General features: G+C 37.0%; 1 protein-coding gene across 3 annotated transcripts; it reads left to right on the forward strand.

Moving 5' to 3' along the window:
- The first annotated feature begins 1,472 nt into the window (after positions 1 to 1,472).
- On the forward strand, positions 1,473 to 16,215 carry LOC103709848 (putative clathrin assembly protein At5g35200). Of its 3 annotated transcripts, XM_039131402.1 has the most exons (16): positions 1,473 to 1,652; positions 3,994 to 4,134; positions 4,235 to 4,304; positions 4,573 to 4,670; positions 12,192 to 12,333; positions 12,614 to 12,714; positions 13,196 to 13,279; positions 13,438 to 13,488; positions 13,574 to 13,639; positions 13,717 to 13,782; positions 13,910 to 13,990; positions 14,133 to 14,210; positions 14,827 to 15,000; positions 15,089 to 15,164; positions 15,243 to 15,361; positions 15,621 to 16,215. In XM_039131402.1, exons 2-16 carry the CDS (start codon positions 4,033 to 4,035, stop codon positions 15,948 to 15,950), a joined length of 1,638 nt encoding a protein of 545 aa, XP_038987330.1. In that variant the 5' UTR covers positions 1,473 to 1,652; positions 3,994 to 4,032; the 3' UTR covers positions 15,951 to 16,215. The 3 variants fall into 3 exon arrangements, with proteins under 3 accessions (XP_038987330.1, XP_038987333.1, XP_038987343.1); XM_039131405.1 differs by lacking the exon at positions 13,438 to 13,488; XM_039131415.1 differs by lacking the exon at positions 4,573 to 4,670.
- The last annotated feature ends 10,349 nt before the right edge of the window (positions 16,216 to 26,564 follow it).

Raw genomic sequence — 26,564 nt, forward strand, 5'->3', positions numbered from 1 at the left:
TGCCACCTTCTCGAGGATCTCGACTCATTTGGGATCACACATATACTTCGAGAGGCGAACAGTGCGGCTGACTGGGCCACCTCCTTTGTAGCACATCATATTGGAGCCTTTTTATGGGAGGGCACTATCCATTCTGCAAGGCTTAGCCTGTGTTTTGCACTGTGACTGTTCGAGGCGTACTCATACTATGTAGTGAGACGCCAGTTTACCAAAAAAAAACAAAGACAAATATTAGGATAGATTGGGTTTCATCCTGCCATTCATAAATCACAATATATCGTGATGCACATGTATTCTCGAGAAATAAAAATTAGAAAATTTGTGACCTCTCTCTTGATTTAATTGCCAATTTTTTACGTTTATTCTCTTTTGATCCTTGATCATGATGTCTCTTCTAATTAAGTGGCATGCAAGTGCGCAGAACACGGATGCATATGTTTTCAAAACTCGTCTAATTGTGTACAAGAATTGAACACAAAATCCTAATTAGGTTGAGGATAGAATGTTAAAAAAGGGTAGCAAATTCGTCTTAAATCCCTCCATCATTTCCTCCTAAAAAAAGGTGAAGGGATCAAGCAGCGATACACACAAGAAGGTAGAGATATATTGGTTTAAAGAGTTAATATTTATTCTGTTCCATTGAAAATAACGTAACAATTCTGTTCATAAGAACAAAGTGAAGTAGATCTATTCTTTGGAGGAGAAACTGTGCATTTTTGGGATCTTCGTGCTCCTTGGTTAGAACCCCTAAGGGGTCCCAAGAACCTCTCTTATTCAAGAACGAATTTTGTACAGAAATAGGTGGTAATATATATAATGGGTTGCTCCGCATAAGGGATCCTATTCTTGCAAATGCTTACTGCCCAACAAAAGCAGTTTTTTCGAAGCAAATGGGGAAGCCCCTTATCTCCGGTTTTCTTCTAGATATCCTAGCTATTCTTAGCATGATATTGGGGAAGGCAAATTTTTCACCCAAATTTTAATCTACTGTGGGGCACTAAGTAGCCCACTTAGTCAGCTTACTCAATACGAATGAGATAAGTAATTAAAACAGCAAATTGTGCAAAAGGCTTCTAACTTCGCGAATTGCGCTAGTTCCAATTTTGATTTGCCTGCTACTTATTTCATGGCTTTAATTTGAGCTGCGGATTTTTTTTTTTTTTTTTTTTTTTTTTTTTTTTTTTTGTGTGATGATGCACCGGCATCTCACTACATTCACCCATAAGTACGTCTCCGGCATAAAATCCCTATTCCGGTACCCCCATCCAGGTGCCCCACGTTATCACATCCAACGGTCCGCATACGGACATTCCCGATCTACCGTCCATTTTCTCGCTGGCGACGATCGAGCGCGCGCATAAGAATAGGTCAGCTGAGGCATACGCAGTCGGGAGGCATGACCGTTGCGAGTTAAGCTTTAATTGACGTCCAGCTGGGATACGTGGAGAACTGGAGATATTATTCGTCTGAGCTCTCTGTCCACCGCCATTCCCCAATCCTAACGAATCTTCTCCTCGGCGCCCTCCACGAATTCTTTCCGGCCTTCGCTGCTCCTTTCTCTCCCATTCCGTTCGATTTTCACCTCGCCATTCCCCAAAGCGAACTCCCGGCGGAGGACCGTTTCCTGCGTCCCGCTCTTTTTCTTTCTCGAGGTGCGTAAAACCCTAACCCTCTTGTTTCTTGTACGAAATGCAAATGATTCGGAGACCTACGTTTTATCTGAATTTGATTGGTTTGAGCTATCTCGCATGCTTCGTTTGGGAACTTCTGATGATTTCTTGGTTGTACTAGTAGAATTCTTTGTCTGCTATCTTCTTGTTATCTTGAGATTTCTTGGTATTTCGATTCGTGAAGAACCTTTCGATGGTTATGAACTTTTTTGAGTTGCCCTTTTATTCGTGATTGTTAATGCGGATGGTCTGCTTCTTATTAGCTGACAAAAGTTGTTTTCTTGAAGTGATGGTGCGGCAAGTTGTTTTCTTTTATTCATGCATTGCAGAATTTTTATTTGGTCGGGCATTGGTTTTGCTCTTTGATGAAAGTATTTTTGAGTAAGTTGTTTAAGAGAATTGATCGAATGCTTTTGTAGCATTTTTGTTTTCTTGGGGTTAATTTGTCCCAAATCCTCATGTTTTTTACTTATAGTTGAGTGGATCAAGAATGAAATGAAAATTGATAAGACCAGATGAGTCTTATATATTATGAACCCATGATTCAAAAAATAGAAATTCTTGTAGAAAAGATAGTTGGCTTCTTTGCTGGAGAATTTATGTAAAAAATGTTAAGAATAACTTCTTGATGTTTTTTAACTTTCATACATCAAATGCCATATACATATTTAACTAAAATGTACTGCAAATAAAAAAAAATTGATCCAGGGGCTATCTTTAGATTTAAATACAAGTAGACGCTTTTCTTGCTAACATTTTTCTATACTAGTAGTAATAGTAGTTTATATGAGTTAGTATTCACTATTTAATTAAAACAATGCAGGTACCTTTTTGGAGGCATTGATCTATATAGATTTGTCTATTTCATGAATGCAAAAACTTGTTTTGAGATTAATTTCAGGTTCATATATTTTTTATCTATTTAGTGCAGCTAGTTTTGTTGGGTGTTATGGGTTCGAAACACAAAAACTACCTGTCCTCATGCGGGATACGTCTGACCCATTCCAGACCCCATAGTGGTGGGAGTCTTATATACTAGGCCACCCTATTTTATAGTATAGCTAGTTTTGCTGTTATTTGTTCCTAGAAGTTGGAACAAAGTCTAGTGATGATTATCTTTTAGTGTATAAGTTAGATTCGGTGTTCTTAGGTGTACAAGGTTTGTCATACCGATGCACATCGCCTAGTACCAGGTGTATTGTACCGTACCGATACCGGCTCCACTGATATTATAATAGCAAGATATCGGTACAGGTCCGGTAGCGAGATTGTGAACCTTGGATGAGAAAGCTTACAACTATGATATAAATGAGAAAACATCCAGCATAATCATACCTTGATTGTCTATTGAGTTTGAGAAATTTACAATACATTAAGATTTGGTTATTTATGTTTGAAAACGGCTAAGATTGAGAATAGTGAAATTTTAATTTGTATCTCGATTTTCTCTCCTCGTTTGTATCTTTTATAGTAGATTCCATGTTCAAACTATCTTTTTAGGGCTCAAGGATTTTCTTATTATTTTGTGATGGACTTGACTGGAACTTGTTTTTTGCTCTTGTGACTTTTTTGGTTTGAAATTATATCCACTATCTTTTTTCTGTTATTACATGATTTTGAATCTGAGAGAGCTTTGTCCACCCTCTTCACTGAAAAATTGTAACATGGAATCCTGTTTGTTCCCACATTATCAATCTGATGTACATTGGTTTCTATTTTACTTTTGAAGTTGTGTCTCAATGTTTCAAAAGTTTAATATTTTAGCTGAAATATCTGGGAGCATATTGTTTCTAGGTATTTGCAATTCCCACCTTCTTTTTTCATATTCTTTTTGATCACCCATTCAGATGACTTGAGCTGGAAACAGTGGCATGTAAGCTTCATAAAGCTGACCCCAAATAGCTGAATATGATCTGTATATGCTATATATGCTTGCCAATTGGAGCTATTATTATATAAAGTTGCAATTATCACTAGTAAGGAACAGTTTCTTGAATAAGTGTGAGACAACTTAGCAGCATGTTCTTTATATGCTATGCAAATATATTTTAGTGCAAACTAAACTTTATCCCATTGTACAACTACTACCTAATAAAATGTTTTGTCATATGTGATTTTACATTTAGTTGCCAACTTTAATCCGATACATTTTAAAATATAACCATTACTGAGAAATCATTACTTACAAGAATGAAACATATGGACAAACCTCCGCTATACATAATATACACATCTTACTTGGTAGGATGCTCGAGTCCATTTTGTTTGGATGGAATACATGTTCTTTGCAGGTTAGTGACTAAATAATTTGATCGGTGTTTAGGGAAAATATATACTTACCCAACACTCTTAGAGTAGCATAATGGCTGGAATTGGTAGCACTCAGCAGAGCATAAGAAAAGCCCTCGGAGCATTGAAGGACTCCACAACAGTTGGATTGGCAAAAGTAAACAGTGATTACAAGGTTGTTAGTTCTGCATATTTTGTCAGTGTTTATCAATGTGTATCTTTCTAGATTATGGTCTTTAATCAGTCAATAACCTATTTTATACACTTTTCACCAGGAATTGGATATTGCAGTTGTCAAGGCCACTAACCATGTGGAACAGTTGCCAAAGGAGAAACATATGCGCAGTTAGTCCTAATTCTTTTCACCCCCATTCTTTGCACAATATTGCTTACAAGAGTTTTTTTTTTGTATAACTAGTTATTCTGAGTAGTGAATATTTCAACAGTTGGAAAATATTTATCTTGATGCTGTTTTTTTTTTGTATAACTAATTATTCTGATTGTGAATATTTCAACAGTTGAAAAACAACTTCTCCTTCTTCTTCGTTTAAGTTTGATATCTTCTGAGACTATCTTAAATCTGCTTACGATGAGTATCACATTTTTTTTACAGCTATTTTCGATGCTGTATCGGCTTCGAGACCTCGTGCTGATGTTGCATATTGCATCAATTCTCTAGCTAAACGGCTCACCAAAACATCCAATTGGGCTGTATGTTTTGTTTTGTAATCTTGCTGAATAATTTTGTATGCATGCTGTTAAAAAGAATTCAGTGTCAGAATACCAAATGAATTCCCATGTAATTTTTAGCTCCTTGGCATCTGCAACTTTTATATGTCGCATCTAAAATTTGCTATGATCTTCATTTTGCATGACTTGAGATGGATTATGGTTCATATGAACCTTTTAACTGGTTTGAAATGAATTAAGGCCCATATACTGACCAGAAGAGTTGCTAAGAGGTGTGTATTTTATTGATGAGTTTAATAAGTGAATTATAGCAACAGAGGAAAGCGTGAATGTGTGTTCTGGAAATCAAATTAAATTGCAAGGCAGCATGCATGATGGGTACAAGCGAATTTTCACCCTCTTTTGCTAATAAATTCTCATTGGAAAATTAAGGAGTTATCAATGATAAAAGTATTTTCAGCAGTTTGAAACTACAAAAGTTAGCATAGTGACATTCAGACTGCCATAAATTGGACCTGTATGAGAAGATGTAATATGTGGTTCATCTCCTTAAAAGAAGATACCGATTCTTTCTCTTTGATGATTGGAGTCATCTGCATAGGTAGACAAATTGGATCATGCTTTGCATTAGACTTCAAAGGAAAAAGAGCCATTGGGTAAGGAAACTTGGTGGTAGAATGAGAAGGTTCAGTTGATGGTTAAGACCGAAGACTACCTAAATATAGGTATAGAGAAGTGTAAGAAAGTTATAAGGTGGCTAAGAAGAAAGTTCAAAAGGCGGTATGAGAGGCTAGACTTAATGTGTATGAATGGTTATATCACATATTGGAAACTAAGGATGGGTAGAAAGATGCATACAAAATTGCAAGATCAAAAGAAAGGAAAACTAGAGATTTGACTCAGGTTTAATACATCAAAGATGAAGACTAAAAAGTTTTGGTTAAGGAGGACAAGATCCAAGAAAGATGGAGAAGTTTTTTTGATAAGCTACTTAATGAAAGTCATGTAGACGATTTAGGATGCCTAACTAGTTTCATTAATGAAAGAAATATTAAGTATACATGTAGAATCGGAGTATTTGAAATAGGTGAAAATAGGAAAAGTGGTTGTTCTTGATGGAATCCCTATTGAGCAAGGTCCAGTGAATCGGTACCAGGTGCCGTACTGATTGATGACTGGTAGGGTATGGTACCTGTTCATACCATACTGATGCTCGAAACACTCAAGTATACCGATTTTGGTATCGATATACCCATTTTCTTTATTTTTTGTTTTTAATTTTTGTTTTGTGGGATTATTTTTATTTTTGTTGTTATTTGAATTATGATTTCAATGCTATTTTGATGTTATTTTATATCGTATTGGTCCCGAATCTTGATAGACCGTATGATCAATTAATAAATGCAATTATAATATCATTAACATACTTAATGCATATTTTTGAACTTGAATATATATATATATATATATATATATATATATATATATATCAAATTGATTTGAGCTACAAAATACGTACTGATATCTAGCTCCTTATGGAGTGTTTATATTGCTTGTAGATATTAGGATCCTGATCATAGTCAGGACATGGGATTTGACTCCAACTAAGATACTGTGCTCACCCCTGCATCCGATAATCTGAGCCTTTTGGATAGCCAGCGTGATATTGATCCGATGTCCGATACTATACCGGTCATTCCATCTGAGGTAACATTGAGGTAATAATTTTTACCCATAATATAGTTGAGACTGTGGAGGGCATTAGCTGCTTGAATACAATGTCTCAGATGTGAGATATCCATATGGGTTATATTTTAGTTGCATGAAATAGGATTCGGTATACAATTCAGATCTAGATATGTCTAGGAACTTTACTCCACGTGCTATATCATCTATAGCAGTGATGTATTTCGAACCTCTAGGTTGTGTGCTGTGGTTTGTATCCTATATGGCATAAGTAAATTGTGACTCGTTGGTCAATCGATTAAAACCATAGGGCTATAAGTTGTATGCACACTTGCATTGTCCACTGCTATCTCTTAGGTCACCAAATTCATCATCGCTCGAACTGTCATTATTATCATCGGTCGTATTGCAAGATGATCTAGGCAGTAGGCTATCTAAGGGATTATTAGTGTTAGAATTTGAGTGAATCGGTATTCACTTTTTTTCAAAGAATCTGCAGCACTCTTTCCTTTTCTTTTCTTGCTGCTCTAAGAAACTGCTTTTTTTTACTAGATGTCTTTGCCTGTCTGGCTCTACCAGGTGGCTTGACTCGGCCTATCATCTTTGTTGTCCCTACCTCCATAGCTGGACTAGTAGTATGGTGACCTCTTCTTAGTATCTCTCTGTCATATCTCGTGGTGGATGGTGGATGTCCCGAATTTAAAGCCTCCGATGATCAGCGACTCCCCTGGATCTCTGTGGTTGCTCAGCTAGCTGTGAGTGTGGCATGTATTGCTCTGCCCATTATTCTGCATCCATCCTAACCTCTCTTGCTATGAAACTAGGTAGTCGAGGAGATGATCCTGGCTCATCAAGCTTTGGTTGCTAGTCCTCAAGCCAACTAATCATCGGATTCTCATTATCATATACAAAGTCATGGTGAAATTGGTTTTCAACTCCATCCCCTCTTGGATGTTCTTCAATCTTAGCTTTAGATTATAATGCATGTATACCAAATCATTCAATCAATTTTACATCAAGCAGTTCCTCTGTTTCTATGAATTAGCACAAAGGTTGACTAGCTGCACTTGCAACCACTAGAGAATGCTTGTGAGAAGATTTGAATCACTAACCTCTTGAGATTTTTCGATAACAACCCAAAGTGGAATTACTATTCAGTTGCAAATACAATCAAGTAAATTGCATTATTTATTATACAATATTATTTCAGTTATAGTCGGTGTCCAAAACTACATGGATTTATATTGTCTTTGCTTGCCATAGTTGCCATCTCACTAAAACTATGGACGACCTCTCTAAAAGCTTTAGTTTATGAAACACACGAGACATATGATGTCAATGATCTTCTTGAATTGATAAAGTATTGATCCCCTATCCCATTAAAACCTCCTCCAAACATCTCCCAGCAATTATTAAATCGGGCCCCATCTTATAAATGACCTTGCGTAGGATGGTCAACGATTCCTCATGCATGTCCATTCTGGAGACATTGTACTAGAAATTTGGGTTAAGGTGGTAAGCTACTAAGACATGTAACTTATTTAATTAACAAACATGATATGGCATTTGGAATTTATTTTATAAGGATAAAGAAGCATTGAGGGTTGCTCTTGGATTACCTGCTTGATGCAACTCCCTATCCATCTAGTAATCCCACCTTTGTCAATGATGTCAGTGTATTCTTCCGCATGCTTAGGATCTGCCTGCTAACTTTGTCAATGATGTCAGTGTATTCTTCAACATGCTTAGGATCTGCCTGCTTGATCTCAGCATTGATAACCATCATCAAATGATATAAGAGGTTTGTCTGAGGATATCTCTCACTATCCATAGCATGGAGCACTTGATATACTGGTGCAATTGTCTGAACTATTCTCTCGGCTTGCTTTCAGATTTATTGGCTTGTCACTAAACGCTCCATGCGACTGCCTTCATGCCATTAAGGGCATATCTATTCTCCACCACTTGGCACTCGCAAACATCTGACGCACATCTGCCTTTTTTTCGATAAGGTTATTGAATGCAATATAGTGTGTGGCAAAATGGGTGACTGCTAGCCTTAGTATCTCACCCTTGGTGTACATCCTCATCAAAGACAAAACCCATGTGTGGTTATATATGAATTTTGTGATGGCCTAGGCTTTCTCTACCATTTGCTTCACCCTCTGAATCTTGTCAATATCCATAAGCATCAAGTCTATGTAGTGGGCAGCACATGAAGTATTAAAAATATGGGATCTCCTGATCATCAAAATATCCTCGTCAGTCTTGTACCATGGTCCATTATCCATAACCACCTATACGACATGCTACTCCCCTATTTGATCAATTATTTGCTTCATCAAGCTAAGGATATACTGGACGCCGCTCACCTAGTTAGAAGCATCAACTAACATATGAAAAAATATCTTCTTATCACAATATGTCAAGAAATTAATGATACTTTGCCTGCGGGTCCTGTCTAACCTTCACACTTCAAAGTCACACCATTGGTATCCCACTCTCTTGTAGGAGATTATCCATCTCTCTAGCTTGTTGTTACTATTAAGCATCTCATTATATATGTCCTTTGGTCCATGAAGATCTACATCTTGACCGGCTCTCTGGATGGAGCTGACAACATACCAGTAATATGTATTATCTACAACATTTGCAGGAATATAGCTAAAGTGGAACAGGAAGCAATAACTTTCCACATATTCTTTTTTTTAATCCTTAATGCGTATAGAACCAATCTTTTGCTACTTCGAATCTTTACTGGAAAAGGCATGTGGATCCAGGTTATGGATGGTGCCTTCTGCTGGTATATCTGTGGACTTTTTTTCCTTCTTGCTAGTGAAGACCCAAATATAGAGACTATTTGGCTACCACCATTACTGTCAACATCTTTTACTAACTAGCTCCTCCTGTAGTCTAGATCTACCCTAGCGAATCCCAACCAGAACCCATCTCATACTCTGAGGGCCCAAGCTAAGCCCAATGCCTGACAACCTCCTTTCTATGTCACTACTTATTAAGACTGTTATGTAGGGCAACCCGAAGTTGAGCCTCCTCCATGTCATGTGGATCAGATGTTTCATTGTCTTTTGGATCTCTCGAGTAGCATGAAGGTGGCTCAGCTGCCTAATGCTTGATCATTTCTTGTTTCTCGACCCTTTCTCTCTAAAATTGCTAAAACACTTCTTCATTGACTGTTGGACATTCTATGAACATTTGATACAAACAGTCATATCGGGGCAACCACCAGCTAGATGCTATTTCATTCTTGTCACCTTCGTCCCCTCCGCTTCGTATTGCACCACTTGAACCTCTAGTGGTGTTGGCCCAAAATCATTTCACTGTACTCCTAACTTATGTTAGTCTTCTTTTTTCTTGGATTGATTTATGTAAGTTTAACAAATCATAAACCTTCTCATTCATCATCATAAATTGCGTACAATGAATCTACACTTTTAAAGAGTAAACAAAATTTTATAATTTTAGAGATATGAGTTACTTTAATAATTTAATTTCACTTAGAATATGTGATAATTTGTAATGTTGTGTAAAAGCTATGCTCATTGTCCTAGAAACCCCAATGACCAATATGGACTACTATATTTTCTTAGTTTTTGGTTAGATTACTAATTATTTAATTAATTAAATACTTAAAATTAGATAATTTACATTGTAATCCAAAAAATGGTTGATTGCAACAAAAAAGTTGTCCACAATATCTACATATAATACTATTTTTTCATAATTTTTATATATTTTAAAATAATTTTTATGTAATTTTAAATAATAAATCAATATTTTATTATATAATATGTAAAAATAATTTTTAATTTAGATTAATGTAAAAGCTTATGAGAGGTACTATAATTTTTTTTTTAGTTCATGGGTATATATTAATCACCATTTATTTTTGAAATTTATATGAATATGAGCTTAGGTTTACGAAGCCATAATCATGTTGCAATTTAAATAAATTTCTATCAAAATAAGATATCAAGTAGCATACACACTCCTAAACAGGCTACCATTTTTTAGAAAATCTTTTAATGTTATTTTATTTATTACTATTTCTAATCAAAAAATATATTTTATTATAAAAATTAGAAGATCAACAAAAAGATTATGATGTCTACTTCCATGCATAGATCATCCTTAGATAATATGATATTAGGAAATCATGCCAAAATACAAAATTGGCATGACTTTTTCTCATTTTTTCACTTTTTTGCCTCTTTTGGGCAAGGATAGAAAAAAAGAGAGCAAAGGGAAGAATGAAGGGGATCATACCTGATTTTGGTAGGATTGAGCCTTAAATCTATCAAGAAATCGCTCTTCTCTCTCATTTTTAGTTGAGTATCTTTTTTGAAAAAGGGGCAGAGAAGGCACGATAGGCCTTCTCTACATTCCTCTAATAATTGGGGCGGTAAGAGGGCATTGAACTGCACCGAACCAAGCAAAACTGCCTGGTTCAGCTCGGTTCAAGCCTCTTACCAACCCGAACTACTGTTTTAACCTTGTAATTGATTGGTTCGGGTCGATACACCCCAAAATGAGAGGTTCGAGATGAAACAACGTACTTTGCTATTGAGATTTGGAAGAGTTTAAGTTGCATTGGAGTAACTTGAGATTTTAAAGATTTTGATCGTAGGATACCTACCAAGTTATAGAAAAATTTTTTCTAGGACAGCTATATGATCAGCTATGCTTTTATAATATAGAATGTTGGATAATTAAAAAATATATGTATAAGATGAGTGTTGCCGAAATGAGAATGTTGAGATGGACGTGTGGTAATACAAGAAAAGAGAACAAGAAATGATGTCTTTTGCAAGGTAGCACCAATTGCGAACAAATTGAGAACATAACTACTAAGATGGTTTGGACATATACAGTGTAGGTTGAGGGATGCAACAGTATAAAGAAATGATTTGATTCATGTAGAAGGAATGAGGAGGGTAAAGGTACACTGAAAATCACATGGGATGAAGTAGTTAAAGAAGGATTTGATATCTCATCATTTTCAAAAAGTATGTCCCTAAACCGAGTGGAATGGCAAAAAAGATTCATGTGGCTGACCACAGCTAGTTTGGGATCAAGGCTTAGTTGAGTTGAGTTGAATTCAAATCATGTTAGTTTATTGGCTATCAATTTAGACATGATATTATCTTCATGACAGTGAATTACAAGCTATATATCTCAAATGGCATGTCGTTGAGAACCATAACTCTAACACATGTACGACCATTCACTTATTTGAATGTTCAAAGTCATTTGCAAAGATAAGTCTGAACATGTTCAAAGTTGTTTGTTTTATGTTGATGGGTGGTTTTGTTGCCGCACATATATGATTGTTTTTTTAAAATTTGGTTCTGGTTATGACGTGATAAATAAATTTGTATGATATTCTTTAAGCAATTACTTTGGTATTGACCTCAGTCATAAGCTTCGCTGTTGGACAAATCCAAAACATTTATATATTTGAAGACCATGGTAGCCTCGATATCTTGACTTTATGTATAGAAATAATTGGCAAATGGGGGCTACCTATTTTGGAAGACATGAAACTACTTTGGTGTTATACATGAACCTCATACATGTAAAGTTATTGTTGCTTGCTTGTCTGAAAACAAGGAAGCAACGGCAGGGCCATAAGGCACCTGTTTAAGATGCAAACCTTCATACATACTCAGGCAAATTTAAATTGTTCTATTAAGATATATTTTGATATCGAGCTGATTAAAAGCATGTTATGGAGCTGGCTATAGACAACAGTATGGTAGCTTGACTTCTCATAACACTATTTGTTTACTTTGAAGCTCTATCATGTTGCTTCTAGCTTACTTTCTTGATTTCAATCAGGTTGCCTTGAAAACTTTGATTGTCTTCCATTGTTCTTTGAGAGAAATTGATCCCTCATTTCATGAAGCACTCATCAATTATACCAGGAGCAGAGGTCGTATGCTGAATGTATCCCATTTCAGGGATGACTCAAGTCCAAATGGTATTATATCTTGTGCTCTGTATAGCTTAATATGTATAAAAAGGGACCTTGTGCCCAACAATTAATTTCCTCTCATTCAAAAGCTGATAATACCATCATTTTTCCGTCCATTGCACCACTTCTCTGTCAGTTGCTTTTTGAGCGAGAAGATGATCTAATTGTGCAGTGCCGGATCCATTGTATACTTATTAGCTGATTACAAATAGCAATGTCCTGTATATGGGAGGAAAAATAAAGTGTTCCTGATGTATATGTGTTTCTGTCTATATTTTGCCTGAAGCATGGGATTATTCTGCTTGGGTTCGAACATATGCTTTGTATCTAGAGGAGTGGCTAGAGTGCTATGGCATATTGAAGTATGATGTCGGGACAGAACACTCTGTAAGTGATTGAATTTTGCATTCAAGTTTCTTTTCTCATGGAATTGTTTTTGCTTGCATTCTTGTTTGTGCAGGCATCTACTTTCATTTTTATTTTCTTCTTTTTTGGTGCTACTTTTTCCCAGAAAAAGGAAATTTTGACGTTTTTCCCTTCAGCATGATAATGACTGGATATATGATATTTATTGCTATAGAATGGAGGCTGAATCTGATTGGATTCTGTTATAGGAGACCTGTGGCAAATTTTTCAATGACAATGGAGACTCCAAAAATCATAGTATGATGTTAAAGAAAGCTACTATATTTTTGTTGTAATTTGGGCTTGAACACTTGGTTTCTATGGCATATATTTATCTTTGCATATGGTGTAATGTAAAATCCTCATCGCTTGGATAGTCTGTCAAATGGGAATTCACAATATGTCAATAAGTACTGGTGCAGTTTTGAGCGCTACTTATCGTGAATTGATGCTTCATTAACAGAGAACTTCGGAACTTGACACTGCTGATTTGCTTGAGCAATTACCTGCTTTGCAACAGCTGCTTTTTCGTCTGCTTTGTTGCCAGGTAAGGTGGCTTGCGATTGCTTTTGCTCTTCTGCATCTCCTCGCTCTCTCTATTTCTTTCTTTCTCTCAAATACATTATGCATTTCTGTAGGTCCAGTTTAGCACATCTATTATACCTTTCTTTTATTTTTGTAAGCATTTACTTCCTTCCTTTGCAGCCAGAGGGTTCAGCTGTATATAATAGCATGATTAGATATGCACTTTCAATTGTAAGTAACAAATAGATGCACAATGTTTTGCTGGTTTCGTTTAGTTATATACTTTAACAGATCTCTAATACGACTCTTTTTTCAGGTAGCTAGTGAAGGTATTAAGATATACTGTGCAATTAATGAAGGAACTCTAAATTTGGTGGACAAGGTAGGGTACTGCTCTCCTATCATGTGCTAGTTCATTACGAATATGCATACTAAATACTAATAGTGCTTCTGTAATAGTTCTTTGAGATGCAACACCATGATGCCATCAGGGCACTTGAAATTTATCGGAAGGCAGGGTATCAGGTACATCTCAAATTTTGGCTCTTATAAATTTTGATTTAACTGCGATTGCTGATGTAATTTTTACTATAAAAAATTGGTTTTTTTCCTTTTTAATTAGCATCTGGACATACTTTCCATGTGGTTGTAGGCGGAGAGGCTGTTTGATTTCTATGAGTTCTGTAAGGGTCTTGATCTGGGTCGGGGCAAAAATTTTGTTAAAATCGAACAGGTTAGGTTTATTTGAACACTAAATCGGTCGGTTTGTTCTCCTATTTTTTTTCTGAATTTTAAATGCCAAATAGTTATCGAGATTTTTTTCCTCTTTTAATGTGATTGTTGTTTCCTTTTTGTTTTGGTGTATCCATCTGCAGCCTCCTGCATCATTTATTGCAGCAATGGAAGAGTATGTGAAGGATGCTCCACGTGCTTTACCTCCTAATCAGAATGTGGTATGTATGTCAACTGCTTCATGAAGTAGAATGTTTTTTTATTCATTCTCTAGAAGAATGCAGGAAGCAGGCACAAAGTTTTCTGGCTTGTTTATGATGGGTGTAGGAGTTAATGAAACCTTATTATTATTATTTTTACATGTTTATGTTTACTTGAACTGGTGAGTATCACTTTGATACTGATTCCATTATGTGGGGTCTAATCAGTAAAAAACATTTGCCTTAAATGCTTCAATATTTAGTGTAAGCTTATCTTCTGATGCAATTTATTCATGTTCCCTCCATTGATATACTTATTATGGATTATTTTACATAAATAAAGTTTCTGCGAGCCAAGAGAGTTGGATTCTCATATTTTTTTCTATTTCCTTTTGGGTCTAAATCCAGCAGATCCGCCCATGTCTAGATATGCAGAGAACTTATGGATTTTGCTTCTTGAATTTGTTGCCCAATATAAATGTCACATGGAACAACCTGGACATGCTTCCACGATAACAATTATGGGTGCTTCATAATTATGGTTGATTCTGTCAATTGCTTTTAGTTTTTAAGGGTGATAATCTTTCTTCGATACTCTTCCTGTTTGGGTATAATATGATTCAGATATCTTCATCAGGTAGATGGTGACAGAGGAGTAACTCCTCGAGCCATCTTGGCCATTGAGCACAAAAAATCAAAGGATGATCATGAAAACTCTGACCTGATCCTGGCGCCAACCCTTGCAAAACCTGAACCTTCTGCAGCTGAGATTGCTGAAGCTCCAGAACAAGCTCCAGTAACTGAACTCTTGGTAAACATTTCAATATCCAACCCACTTGACTAAGCTGATGGCTAGAGTTATTGCTTTGCCTGGTTTTGATCCATGTTATTACATACAGGGTTTGGATGATTTCAACCAGTGTGCAACAAAATTGGAAGAGGAAAATGCCCTAGCACTCGCAATTGTTGGTGATGGTAGGTTAAAGTGATGTTGGTGATTAAAAAATATGCAAATAGATGATCCTCATTTGTCGATTTTTTCGCTGTATGCAGATAATCCATTAAAAAATACAAATAATTCCAATCTTACAAGTGAAACTGCTTCTGGATGGGAGCTTGCACTTTTTGATTTTCCTAGTTCCAATAGTAGTGCTGTCGCAGAGAGCAAACTGGTAAATCTATACCCCCTGCAGATAATTAGTTAAAGAATATGTTTGTTATATCTCTATATCTATAGCACTATTCTTGTTTAGCACCTTTGGGTTGGGTCGGTCGCCCTAGATATGCATAAATGAATCATGGACATCGCTTTGCTGGATGATGGTGCTGCCTGGTTTACCTTGGGTAGTTGTCAACAGATCACTTCAAACATATTGTCATATTTTAGTAGGGTACATTCCAATTAACCTGATGTCTTCCTCAATCTTACAGGCTGGTGGGCTAGACAAGTTGACCCTGGAAAGTTTATACGATGATGCAATTGCAAGAAGAACAAATCCTGGTGAGAGCTACCAGATGGGTCAAATGGCGCCGAATCCCTTTGATGCAGTTCAACACCCCCAAGATCCTTTCTATGCCTCCAACACTATAACACCACCTGCCAGTGTGCAGATGGCCGCGATGGCGCAGCAGCAAGCATACATGATGCAGCAGCAGCAGCAACCATTGAGACAGGATGGCAGTAATCCCTTTGGCAATCCATATGGAGCCCTAGGTGTTCCATCTTACCCTCCTCATAATCCATACACAGGGTACATGTAAGATGGCGATGAGCTTGGGATTACAAGAAGGGTGTCTGGTGCTCAATGGTGAAGAAAGAGAACTCAGGAGGCTTGGTTGTAAATAAGCGGGCAGTATGTCTAGTCATCTCGTCATTGTTCATATTCTTCATTCATATTGAGGTCCTTTTTCTGGGTATACTCTGAAAGCTGCAAATTGAAATCACAGTTGTTCCATACAGTCTCATAATTCGGTTGATCCCTTTTGGGTTATAAAATTTGGTTAACTTGGTTGTGCTGTTCTGGCTTCTGAGTCATGCCTGGAGTACACTGCTTTAAGAATGGAAGAAACAAGATAGGCTCCTGGAGAAGGAATGGTAGATGATCAGAATTTGGAGTTTTGAATTAACCTTGGCATGCCTCCCTCCATGCAGTGTGTATCAAAAGCCCTACTCTTTCCAATCTGATGACTGAAGAAAAAGTTTAGAGGGGCTGCATGGGGAAGAAGGAATCTTTTGCCATATGCTACTAACAGCGAGGAGAGAGACGGTCATATTCTCCTCTGATATTTTTGCAAAAACGAATATGATGGACAAATTAATTCAAGGAAGATGCTTTTAATTGGATTGGTGAGAAAATTCCAACAGTCAAATCCTTGAGCTGGAGGCTGGAAGAATGCCAAGGTAAGTGCATGTATGATCTCAAAGCAAAAGAAAAATGTCCAACATCCACCTTTGTTATTGATCCGTCTGCACAGATTTTAAAGCGAGCAGTGGAAAGGTAGGGCCCGTAAGGCTAGAAAAGGAGAATGAATTTCTAGCTGACAGACAGAAAATATGTGAGTGCTGGAATATGCTAATAAGTTTAATGAGCTAGTACGCTTTGCCCACATGTTATTGAGTCAAATAAGGGCAGAACCAATAGATTTGAGCAGGACCTATGTTGGCGGAGGCCTGAGGGGCCGAGTTAACGTTGGCGGAGGCCTGAAGGGCCGAGTCAGTCCTGCCGCCTGCTAACATGGATGCGCTGGAGGCAGTGCCGGCCCGAGCCCTAGGCGATCGAGGCGGTCGCCTAGGGCCTCGGACCAAAGGAAGGCCTCCGGCGTCCGCGGCTCCGCCTCTGGAAAAACTCCTCCTCCAGCGACTAGCGGGCAATGACCAACGGGCAGGCGGCAGCGACCAACGGTCCGGCGACCGGCAACCGGCATCGAGCAACGGGGATAGGGCTTACGAGTTACGGCCTACCGCCCGACAAGACATCTTAGCCATCCCCCGTCCATAGCCCGTCTTCTCCAGCTGCCCAGGCCCCAGCCGCCCAGCGTAACCCCACTAGCCCGTCTTCTCCATCCAAGTATCCAACCATCCGTCCATCCGCCTGGCACCGCCGGTCCGCCACCGTCTTCTTCTTAAATCTTAGCCGTAGCGGCGTAACCCGTAGTCACCATCTCACCGACACCAGAATCCCAAATAACCAAAGAGGACGGCCGACATCGTCTTCTTCTTCGAATCTTCATCCTTGAGTTCGTGTTCTTCCTTCAGCAGCTCAGCTCTTCTTCGGTTCTTGACTCAAGAGTCAAGACTCGAGAGTTCTTCCTTCCCGGCTTCCTGAGTTCCTGTTCCCCGATAACTCGGTTCTTGACGGCGTCTCTTCTCCAGTTCTCCTTCTCGGCCCTCCGCCCTCTCGGCCTCTCCAGCCTCCAGGTGTCAGGGGACTCGGTCACTCGGACCACTCGGTGAGTTCTTTGTTCTCCAAGACTCCACTTCTCCTTCCCGGCTTCTCCAGTTCCATGGTTCCACCCTCTGCCGCTCTGGCTCTGTGCCTCCGCGGTCGGCGGTTCCGCCCCTGTTTCTCCAAACTGAAAGTTTAATGCCTTAATGGTATTTAGTTTTTTCGTTAAGTATTTGATTATGGGATGAAGAAATAACTAGTAGTTATAAAGGGTAGATAATGATTAATGAAGCATAATTCTGTTTGTGTTATTTCCCTAGTCAGATTCTGTTGGGTTTTTATTGGATGTGGATATCTAGGTTAGCTAATTTCTAGCTAATTTCCCCCTTTTCAATTGGTGAAAAGTTTAGTACCCTGTTTTTAGTGTTACAATTAATGATGTAAAAACTACAATTAACATTCTTGAATTTAATATCATGATGTACTCTCTGTTAGTCTGTTACATAGCTTCATTTTGCACCCATTTCCACTTTACTATTTACATTTCAAATTTTCAATGCTATCAAAATTTTTATTGTCGGATTCTTGAAAATAAATTTTTATGTCTATTCTTAAAAATTGATAATAGCTTTTCATGTCTAAGGTCTCCATTAAAGTTGACATTAGCTTCGGCACTCCTTCTCGCCATTAAGTTCGGCACCGCTTGTCGGAACTTGAGTTCATCGTCGAGTCCGGCACCGCTTGTTGGGACTTGAGTTCGTCGTCGAATCCGGCACCGCTTCTACTGACATTTCGGGTTTTATCATTTTCAACTCTATTTCATTTCCATTTGTTTGTAGTAATTGTCTTAATTATTTTGTTTGATAATATTATTTTTAGATTCAAATGTCTAATAGAAAATTTGAATGTGGGTATGAAAAACTCAAAAAGAAAAGAAAAATCGAAAAACTCATTCAATCTCAAAAAGGTGCTTTAGATAGATTTATTGTCACAAATAAACAAAACATTACATCAAGCTCAACTCAGAACGAAATAGGGTTGGAAGATGACATAAAAAGAATGAAACAAAATGAGATTGACAACCAGATTTATAGTAGTATTCAAATATCTACTGAAACAATATCTAGTGAAGAATACAATAAGAAATTAGATGAAGATAGGATAAATAAGGATAGTGTAGAGTTTAATGAAACTAGTTCTATTCCTATAAATATATATGATCCTGGTCGATGGAAAAATATTGATACAAAGTTGAGAGATCTATTAGTGGAAAGAGGTCCAATTAGAGATTATGATCTTCATTTTCCTAGGGATGAAAATAATAGACACTTTTCTACTATATATTACATTCGTAAGTTACCTAATGGCGAAAAATATGATAGAAGATGGTTAGTGTATTCGAAGGATTTGGATAGGGTATATTGTTTTTGTTGTAAATTATTTGATTCAAAGTCTAGCACGAGTCAATTAGTCAATGAAGGAAGTAGGGATTGGAAAAATCTAGGTATCAAGCTTAAAAGTCATGAAACAACTAATGAACATATCATTAGTATGAATAGGTGGATTGATGTAGAAGTAAGATTGCTAAAAAATAAAACAATTGATAAAAGTCTCCAGGAACAAATAAACCAAGAGAAGGATCATTAGAAAAAAGTTCTATTGAGAATTATTGCTGTCGTAAAAAATCTTGCAAAAAATAATTTAGCATTTCGAGGAAAGAATGAAAAGATCTATCAAAGCAATAACGGAAATTTTCTAAGTTTTATTGAAATGATTGCAGAATTTGATCCAGTAATGCAAGAACATGTTCGACGCATTCAACATGGTGAAATTCACAATCATTATTTAGGTCATAATATTCAAAATGAATTGATTCAAATATTAGCGTCTGAAATTAAAGCTATAATAATTAAAAAGATTAAAGAAGCAAAATACTTTTCTGTAATACTTGATTGCACTCCTGATGCAAGCCATCAGGAACAAATGACCCTAGTTTTAAGATGTGTAGATACTTCAACAAGTCCAGTAAAAGTAGAAGAATATTTTTTAGAATTTTTAGAAGTAGATGATACCTCTGGAAAGGGCCTTTTTAATGAACTTATAAATATAATAGAAAAACATAAACTTGAGGTTAATGATATAAGAGGACAAGGGTATGACAATGGATCTAATATGAAAGGAAAACATCAAGGTGTACAAAGAAGATTATTAGATATAAATCCTAGAGCATTTTACACACCATGTGGATGTCATAATTTGAATTTAGTATTATGTGATACTGCTAACTCATGTCCTAAGGCTATATCTTTTTTTGGAGTGATACAACGAATTTATACCTTATTTTCTTCTTCTACAAAACGATGGAAAATTTTACAAGATAATGTATCTACATTAACTCTTAAACCTTTGTCACAGACACGTTGGGAAAGTCGTATTGAAAGTGTCAAAGCAATTAAACATCAAGCTCCTAAAATAAGAGATGCCTTAGTTCAATTAGCAGAGACTAGTGAAGATCCTAAAATAAAGAGTGAAGCCATATGCTTAGCTACATATGAGATTGAAAATTTTGAATTCTTATTAGGCATGAATATTTGGTACGATATATTGTTTGCTGTTAACTCAGTTAGTAAGATTTTACAATCTGAAGACATGCATATTGATGTTGCTATAGATCAATTAAAAGGTCTTCTTTCTTATTTAAAAAGTTATAGAGAAAATGGATTTATGAATGCTTTGAATTCATCTAAAGAAATTGCAAATGAAATGGAAATAGAACCTACATTTCGTGAAAAACGTGTGATCCGTAGAAAAAAACAATTTGATGAAAATACTGATGATGAGACACCAAGATCAGCTGAAGAATCTTTTAGAATTGATTACTTTTTATATATAATAGATCAAGCTATTTCTTCAATTCAAAGTAGGTTTGAACAATTCACTATATATGAAGATATTTTTAGTTTTTTGTTTAATTTTAAAAAATTAAAATCTTTGAATGAAGAGAATTTGAAAATATGTTGTCTTAATCTTGAAAACTATTTAAAGCACGGTGAATATTCTGATATTGATGGTCTTGATCTGTTTTCAGAGTTAAACGTTTTAAAAGAAATTTTACAAATAGAAACTAGTACCCCTATTGATACTTTAAGTTTTATTAAAAAAACAGATTCTTTTCCAAATGCATGCATTGCTTACAGGATATTGTTAACAATACCTGTAACAGTTGCTTCTGCTGAAAGAAGTTTTTCAAAATTAAAGTTGATAAAATCTTATTTGCGGTCAACTATGTTACAAGAAAGATTAAATGGATTAGCTATATTATCGATTGAAAATAGTATTTTAATGAATCTTGAGTACAAAAGTTTGATTAGCAATTTTGCATCTCAAAAAGCTAGACGGATTGTTTTTAAATAAATTTTTAAAGTATTTTGCACTTATTAAAATTTATTATTATTATTATTATTATTATTATTATTTTTAAAAAAAAGGCCTCTCTTAGAAAGTTCGCCTTAGGCCTCCAATTGCATCGAGCCGCCCCTGGCTGGAGGAGTAGGATGGGTTATACCACTAGGGGGTCCCTGAACCTATTGGCGAGGCCCTATCGGAGTCTGGAGTCAGGCGAAGCTTGGTCGGAGTCGACTCGTGGCGCTATGGGCCCCTGCGCTAGTTTAAGGAAATAAAGTTGCGCCTTCACTAACACCTGCGGGTTTTGGTGTAAATGGTAGCGCTTGATCCTGACAATTGGTATCAGAGCCATAGGTTTCGAGTTCGAAACCCAGGCATCACGTTGGAGGGGATTGTTGGCGGAGGCCTGAGGGGCCGAGTCAACGTTGGCGGAGGCCTGAAGGGCCGAGTCAGTTCTGCCGCCTGCCAACGTGGACGCGCTGGAGGAGTAGGATGTGTATACCACTAGGGGGTCCCTAAACCCACTGGCGAGGCCCTGTCGGAGTCCGAAGTCGGGCGAGGCTTTGTCGGAATCGACTCGTGGCGCTATGGGCCCCTGCGCTAGTTTAAGGAAATAAAGTTGCGCCTTCATTAATACCTGCGGATTTTGGTGTAATGGTAGCGCTTGATCCTTACAACCTGAGATATCTAATTTGGTCTCATTTGTCATCTCATCTCTTCAGTAGTCATAAAGATGGGTTGAAAAGAGCCTTGAAGGTCAAATCAAATTTGAAAAAATTAGAGAAGAAAACAAGTGACAAGAAGAGGTCCAAAATGGTCGAAAATTAGAACGACCGATCGAGGAACCCTAGGGGCAACTATGCTTCGAGCTTTATTCTTTCATCCTTCATTTATTTATTCTTTTCTGCCCCTACCAACCTTAATTATATGAAAAAAAATATAAAGAGATAAATGAGCTTTGCGGCTCAGTAAGTAACCATGCACCATCTTATTGTATTAAGCATAAATTTCTTTACATGATTCAATGCATCATTTGGAAAGTAAATTTATACTGTAAAATAAAATATTTCATAAACTCAATAAAACTGTGTTGTAGCAAATCAATCGTGTATGCACAAATCATTTAAGTTTGTAAAGCTAAAAGTGCAATTTAAAATATTCATAATTGTCAAATATTTGTTATTTATCCATAATTTCAATTAAAACAATGCTCATAGGTGTTTTGCACTATGGTCATTATAACCTGCGACAGGACCATTTTCGTCATCGATAAGATATCATAGTTTGTATTCGTTCCCAACTTTAACCCATTGGCAGAGGGCCATTTTTGTTGGATGCTAGCTCTAGGATGTCGATCGGCCTTCATTTCTAGGGACGGTCATAGCAAGCTGAGAGCTCATAAAACATCTTATATTTTTTTAAAATATATTTTCTTACATCTTACTTGAATAAGATGCTAAATGGCTTTACAGAGTTTGTGATCCATAAATAATCTTTAATAATAAAACTATCATGAAATTATTATTAGTGAATCAACTATTTTTATAAAAATTTATAATTCAAAATTAGATTCTATATGCATCATCTTCATAGAAAAATGCACTTTTTCATAATTTTGAAAATCATTCGTACATAAATATCCATGAGGCAATGCTATATAAAAATGGATCATAGAACAATCATATGCTTGATCCCAAATTGCAAAGCCAATCATATCAATATAATTAATATTTTGATAGCCCATATAAATTAAAATTGACTAATAATTTGAAATTTTGTAAGGTTTGTGCTAGGTCACTTACTTTTGTTTGCCCAAAAATCACTTGGTTCAATTGGGCGAATCCGCTGCACCTATTAAAACCGTATAAGAAGAATAAATTACTTGTTATTCACTATTTAAAAATCTAAAGATAAATTAAAAAGCTCTAAGAAACCGAAATGGACTTGAGTAGGCTTCAAGTTCCGACAGGATAAATCGGTTACGATCTACAAATCAAGTAGAAAGAAAGGTTGAACCAAGAATGGGACCTCTCTCTCGGTTTTATTTATTTATTTATTTAATTTTTTTCTCTCTCTCTCTTTTCTTTCTTTGTTCTTTTCTTTTCCTCTTTTTCCCTCTCTATTGCTCTCCTCTCTTCTCCATCGCAAAACAGGAGGGGGAAGGCAAGAGCCCGCCCTAACGAGAAATAGGGAAAGGGAGGAAGGGGCCTCTGGCTCGATGGCGATTGCGGCATGACGGAACGACCACCAGGTATGTGTTTTTTCCTTTTATGTTTTTCTTCTAATCTTGGCGACCCTTAGCCAGATTCCGACCATTGCCGAATCGATCGGGAGGAGGGGGAGACTGGGGAGAAGACAGGAGACCTTACCTTGCTCCAAAGAGGCATTGCGACCACAAATCTGGCAGCACAAGAGAGGGCACGATGAGCTTAAGAAGAGGAAGGAAGAAAGGAAGGAGTCAGGGAGGTGAGTCATGAGGGATCAATCGAGGGAGTGGGGTTTATATAGAAGCCGCGCGAGAGAGGATGAGCTTGGTTGACTAGCTGCAACGGCTGGTCATTCACTGATTGCAACAACCTCTAACAGCCACTAGCCGTTAGCACCGGCCTCAAGGGTTTCGCGCCGGCCGTGCCTCCCCCGGTCATGCCTTAATGGGGGCCGTTAGGGTTGCTCGGGCAAGGGCTTCTTGATTTGTTGTTTTTTCTATCCCAGAGACTTGAGCTGGGCCAACTTTGGGTCGGATCGGTTAAGTAAAGTGGGCCCAAACCAAGCTATCACATTATATCTTAAAAAAAAATTCATCCTCGAAATTTACATATCCGAGTCTTCAGAAAGTTGCGGATGCCTCGCTCACATTTCATCCTCAAGTTTTCAAGTTGCCTCTCTTTCTGAATAGTTGCTTTGCTGAGTCTTCACATAGAGAATAATGTGTCATACTTCACCACATGACTCGGATCCGAAACATACTTTTTCAGTAAAGAAACATAGAAGACATTGTGTACACTGGATAGCTTGGACAGTAAAGCTAATTTGTAAGCAATCTCTTCTACTCTGTCCAGAATCTCAAAGGGCTCGCTATAGCGAGAACTCAACTTACCACATCTCCCAAATCTCATAACACCCTTTGAGAGTGAAACATTTAAGAAAATAAAGTCACCTGCTTGGAATTTCATCTCTCTCTTTTTCTTATTCTGCCAAATTCTTTTGTCTATCTTGAGTTATCTTGAGTCTTTCTTTGATCAATATAATTTTCTCTCTAGCATTTTGGACTAACTCAGGACCCAATAACTTCTTTTCTTCAACATCATCCCAATCCAAAGGAGATCTGTGCTTTCTTCCATAAAGGGCTTCATAAGGTGTCATCTTGATGCTAGAATCATGCCTCTTAATATAGGCAAATCCACCAAAGCTATATGATCATCCCAGCAACCTCCAAGATCAACTGAACATGCCCTCAACATATCCTCAAAGGTTTGAATCGTTCTCTCTGACTGACTATTAGTTTGAGGGTGAAAAGCAGTATTGAGCAATTCAATGTTCATGGCATCTTGAAAACTCCTCCAAAATCTAGGCATAAAATGTGGGGCCCGATCAGATATTATGCTTACCGGCACACCGTGCATCCACATGATTTCATCAATATACATTCATGCTAGTTTATCAAGTAGAGTGTCAACACTAAAAGATAAGAAGTGAGCTAATTTTGTGAGGTGATGAACAATTACCCACACTGCATCATTTTTCTTAGCTATCCTTAGAAGCCCAATGACAAAATTCATGGTAATATGTTCCTATTTTCATTTCGGTATATCCAATGACTCTAACAAACCAGCAGGTCTCTAATGTTCGGCTTTCACCTGTTGATATACCAAGCACTGCGCTACAAATCTAGCTATTTCTCTCTTCATACCATTCCACCAAAAGTGCTTCCTTAAATCTCTATACATCTTCATGTTACCAAGATGAATAAAGAAGCAAGACCGGTGAGCTTCTTTCACAATTTCTCTCTTCAAGTCAGGATCTCGTAGTATACACAATCTATTCCCAAATCACTGTTAGACTATAATAGGTGAATGAGAAAATAGGCTGCAAAATGACCCACTTGAAAGGGTGCTTCTTAGAAGAGGTATGTCTCTTCAAAAGAGTTGCATCTTTTCATTGCATCTTTGTATGATGCATCTTTTCATTTAAAAGACATGACTATTAGCATGAAAGACATAACTATTCATAGGGATGTGTCTATTCATTTGAATAGAAAAGACATATCTCTTCACTTGGTGTCTATTCTGAAAAGTCACCATGAACTCTATAAATAGAGCCTTCCTCCAACCATTCTAAACACCGAATTTTTTCAATTCATCTAGTTCTCTCATTCTAGAGTTCTTAGAGAGCATAAGTGAGTTCATTCAAAGAGAGTAAAAAATTAAGTTTTTGGTTCGCCGTACAAACAAATTGGTGTGCTCCTTTTGTTTGTGAAGATCATTGTATCTTAGGAGGTAGACGCTCACGAGATCCAAAGCACCTGTGTGGAGGGCGAAATCTGTCTTAAGGACATAGTGTCAAACACTAGCCTTGATCTAACATAGTTGAATCTTCATTTGAGGTCAGATTTATTTATTCATATATTTATTATTCAATTTATTTTACAAATTCACAATACACACAAACAACAATCTTAAGACAGATTTCCACTTTTTATATTGTGTATATTGTGATTTTGTATTTATTTAATTATTTACAAATAGTTTTATATATACACTTTATAATTCTGTTTGCAAAATTTGTTCATTGTTGGTTTGCATTAACTTGACAAACTAAATTTTGATATTACTCATTCTAATTTGAGATTATTCATTTATTTAGTAATTAGAGATGGCTTTAAGTTCAAGCAATGTGGTGCCTACCGCCATTCCCATTGCCTCACATGTGAGCCATGGAGAGAAGCCCGAAAAGTTCAATGGGAACGATTTCAAGAGATGGCAACAAAAAATGTTGTTCTATCTCACTACGTTGAATCTTGTGAAGGTTCTTCGTGAAGAGGCTCCTATTCTTGCCGAGGGTGAAGAGAATGCTCAAACTATGGCCGCTGTAGAAGCATGGAAGCATTCTGATTTTCTATGCAAAAACTACATTCTTAATGGATTGGACAACACATTATATAATGTGTATAGTCCTCTCAAGTCGGCAAAAGAACTATGGGAATCCTTGGACAAGAAGTACAAAACGGAAGATGCTGGAACAAAGAAGTTCGTTGTGGGCAAATTCTTAGACTACAAAATGGTCAACTCCAAGGATGTCATAAGTCAAGTTCAAGATCTCCAAGTGATCATCCATGACATTCATGCTGAAGGGATGATACTAAGTGAGTCTTTTCAAGTGGCTGCAATTATTGAAAAATTACCACCACTTTGGAAGGATTTCAAAAATTATCTCAAGCATAAGCGCAAGGAGATGAAACTTGAAGACTTGATTGTTAGATTGAGAATTGAAGAAGACAATCGAAATTCTGAGAAAAAGGTTGGAAACCATTTCATGGAGTCCAAGGCTCATGTGGTGGAAGAGGGACAAAAGACCAACAAAAGAA

The sequence above is a fragment of the Phoenix dactylifera genome, chromosome 1 (assembly GCF_009389715.1).
Source record: "Phoenix dactylifera cultivar Barhee BC4 chromosome 1, palm_55x_up_171113_PBpolish2nd_filt_p, whole genome shotgun sequence".
Classification (NCBI taxonomy): Eukaryota; Viridiplantae; Streptophyta; class Magnoliopsida; order Arecales; family Arecaceae; genus Phoenix; species Phoenix dactylifera.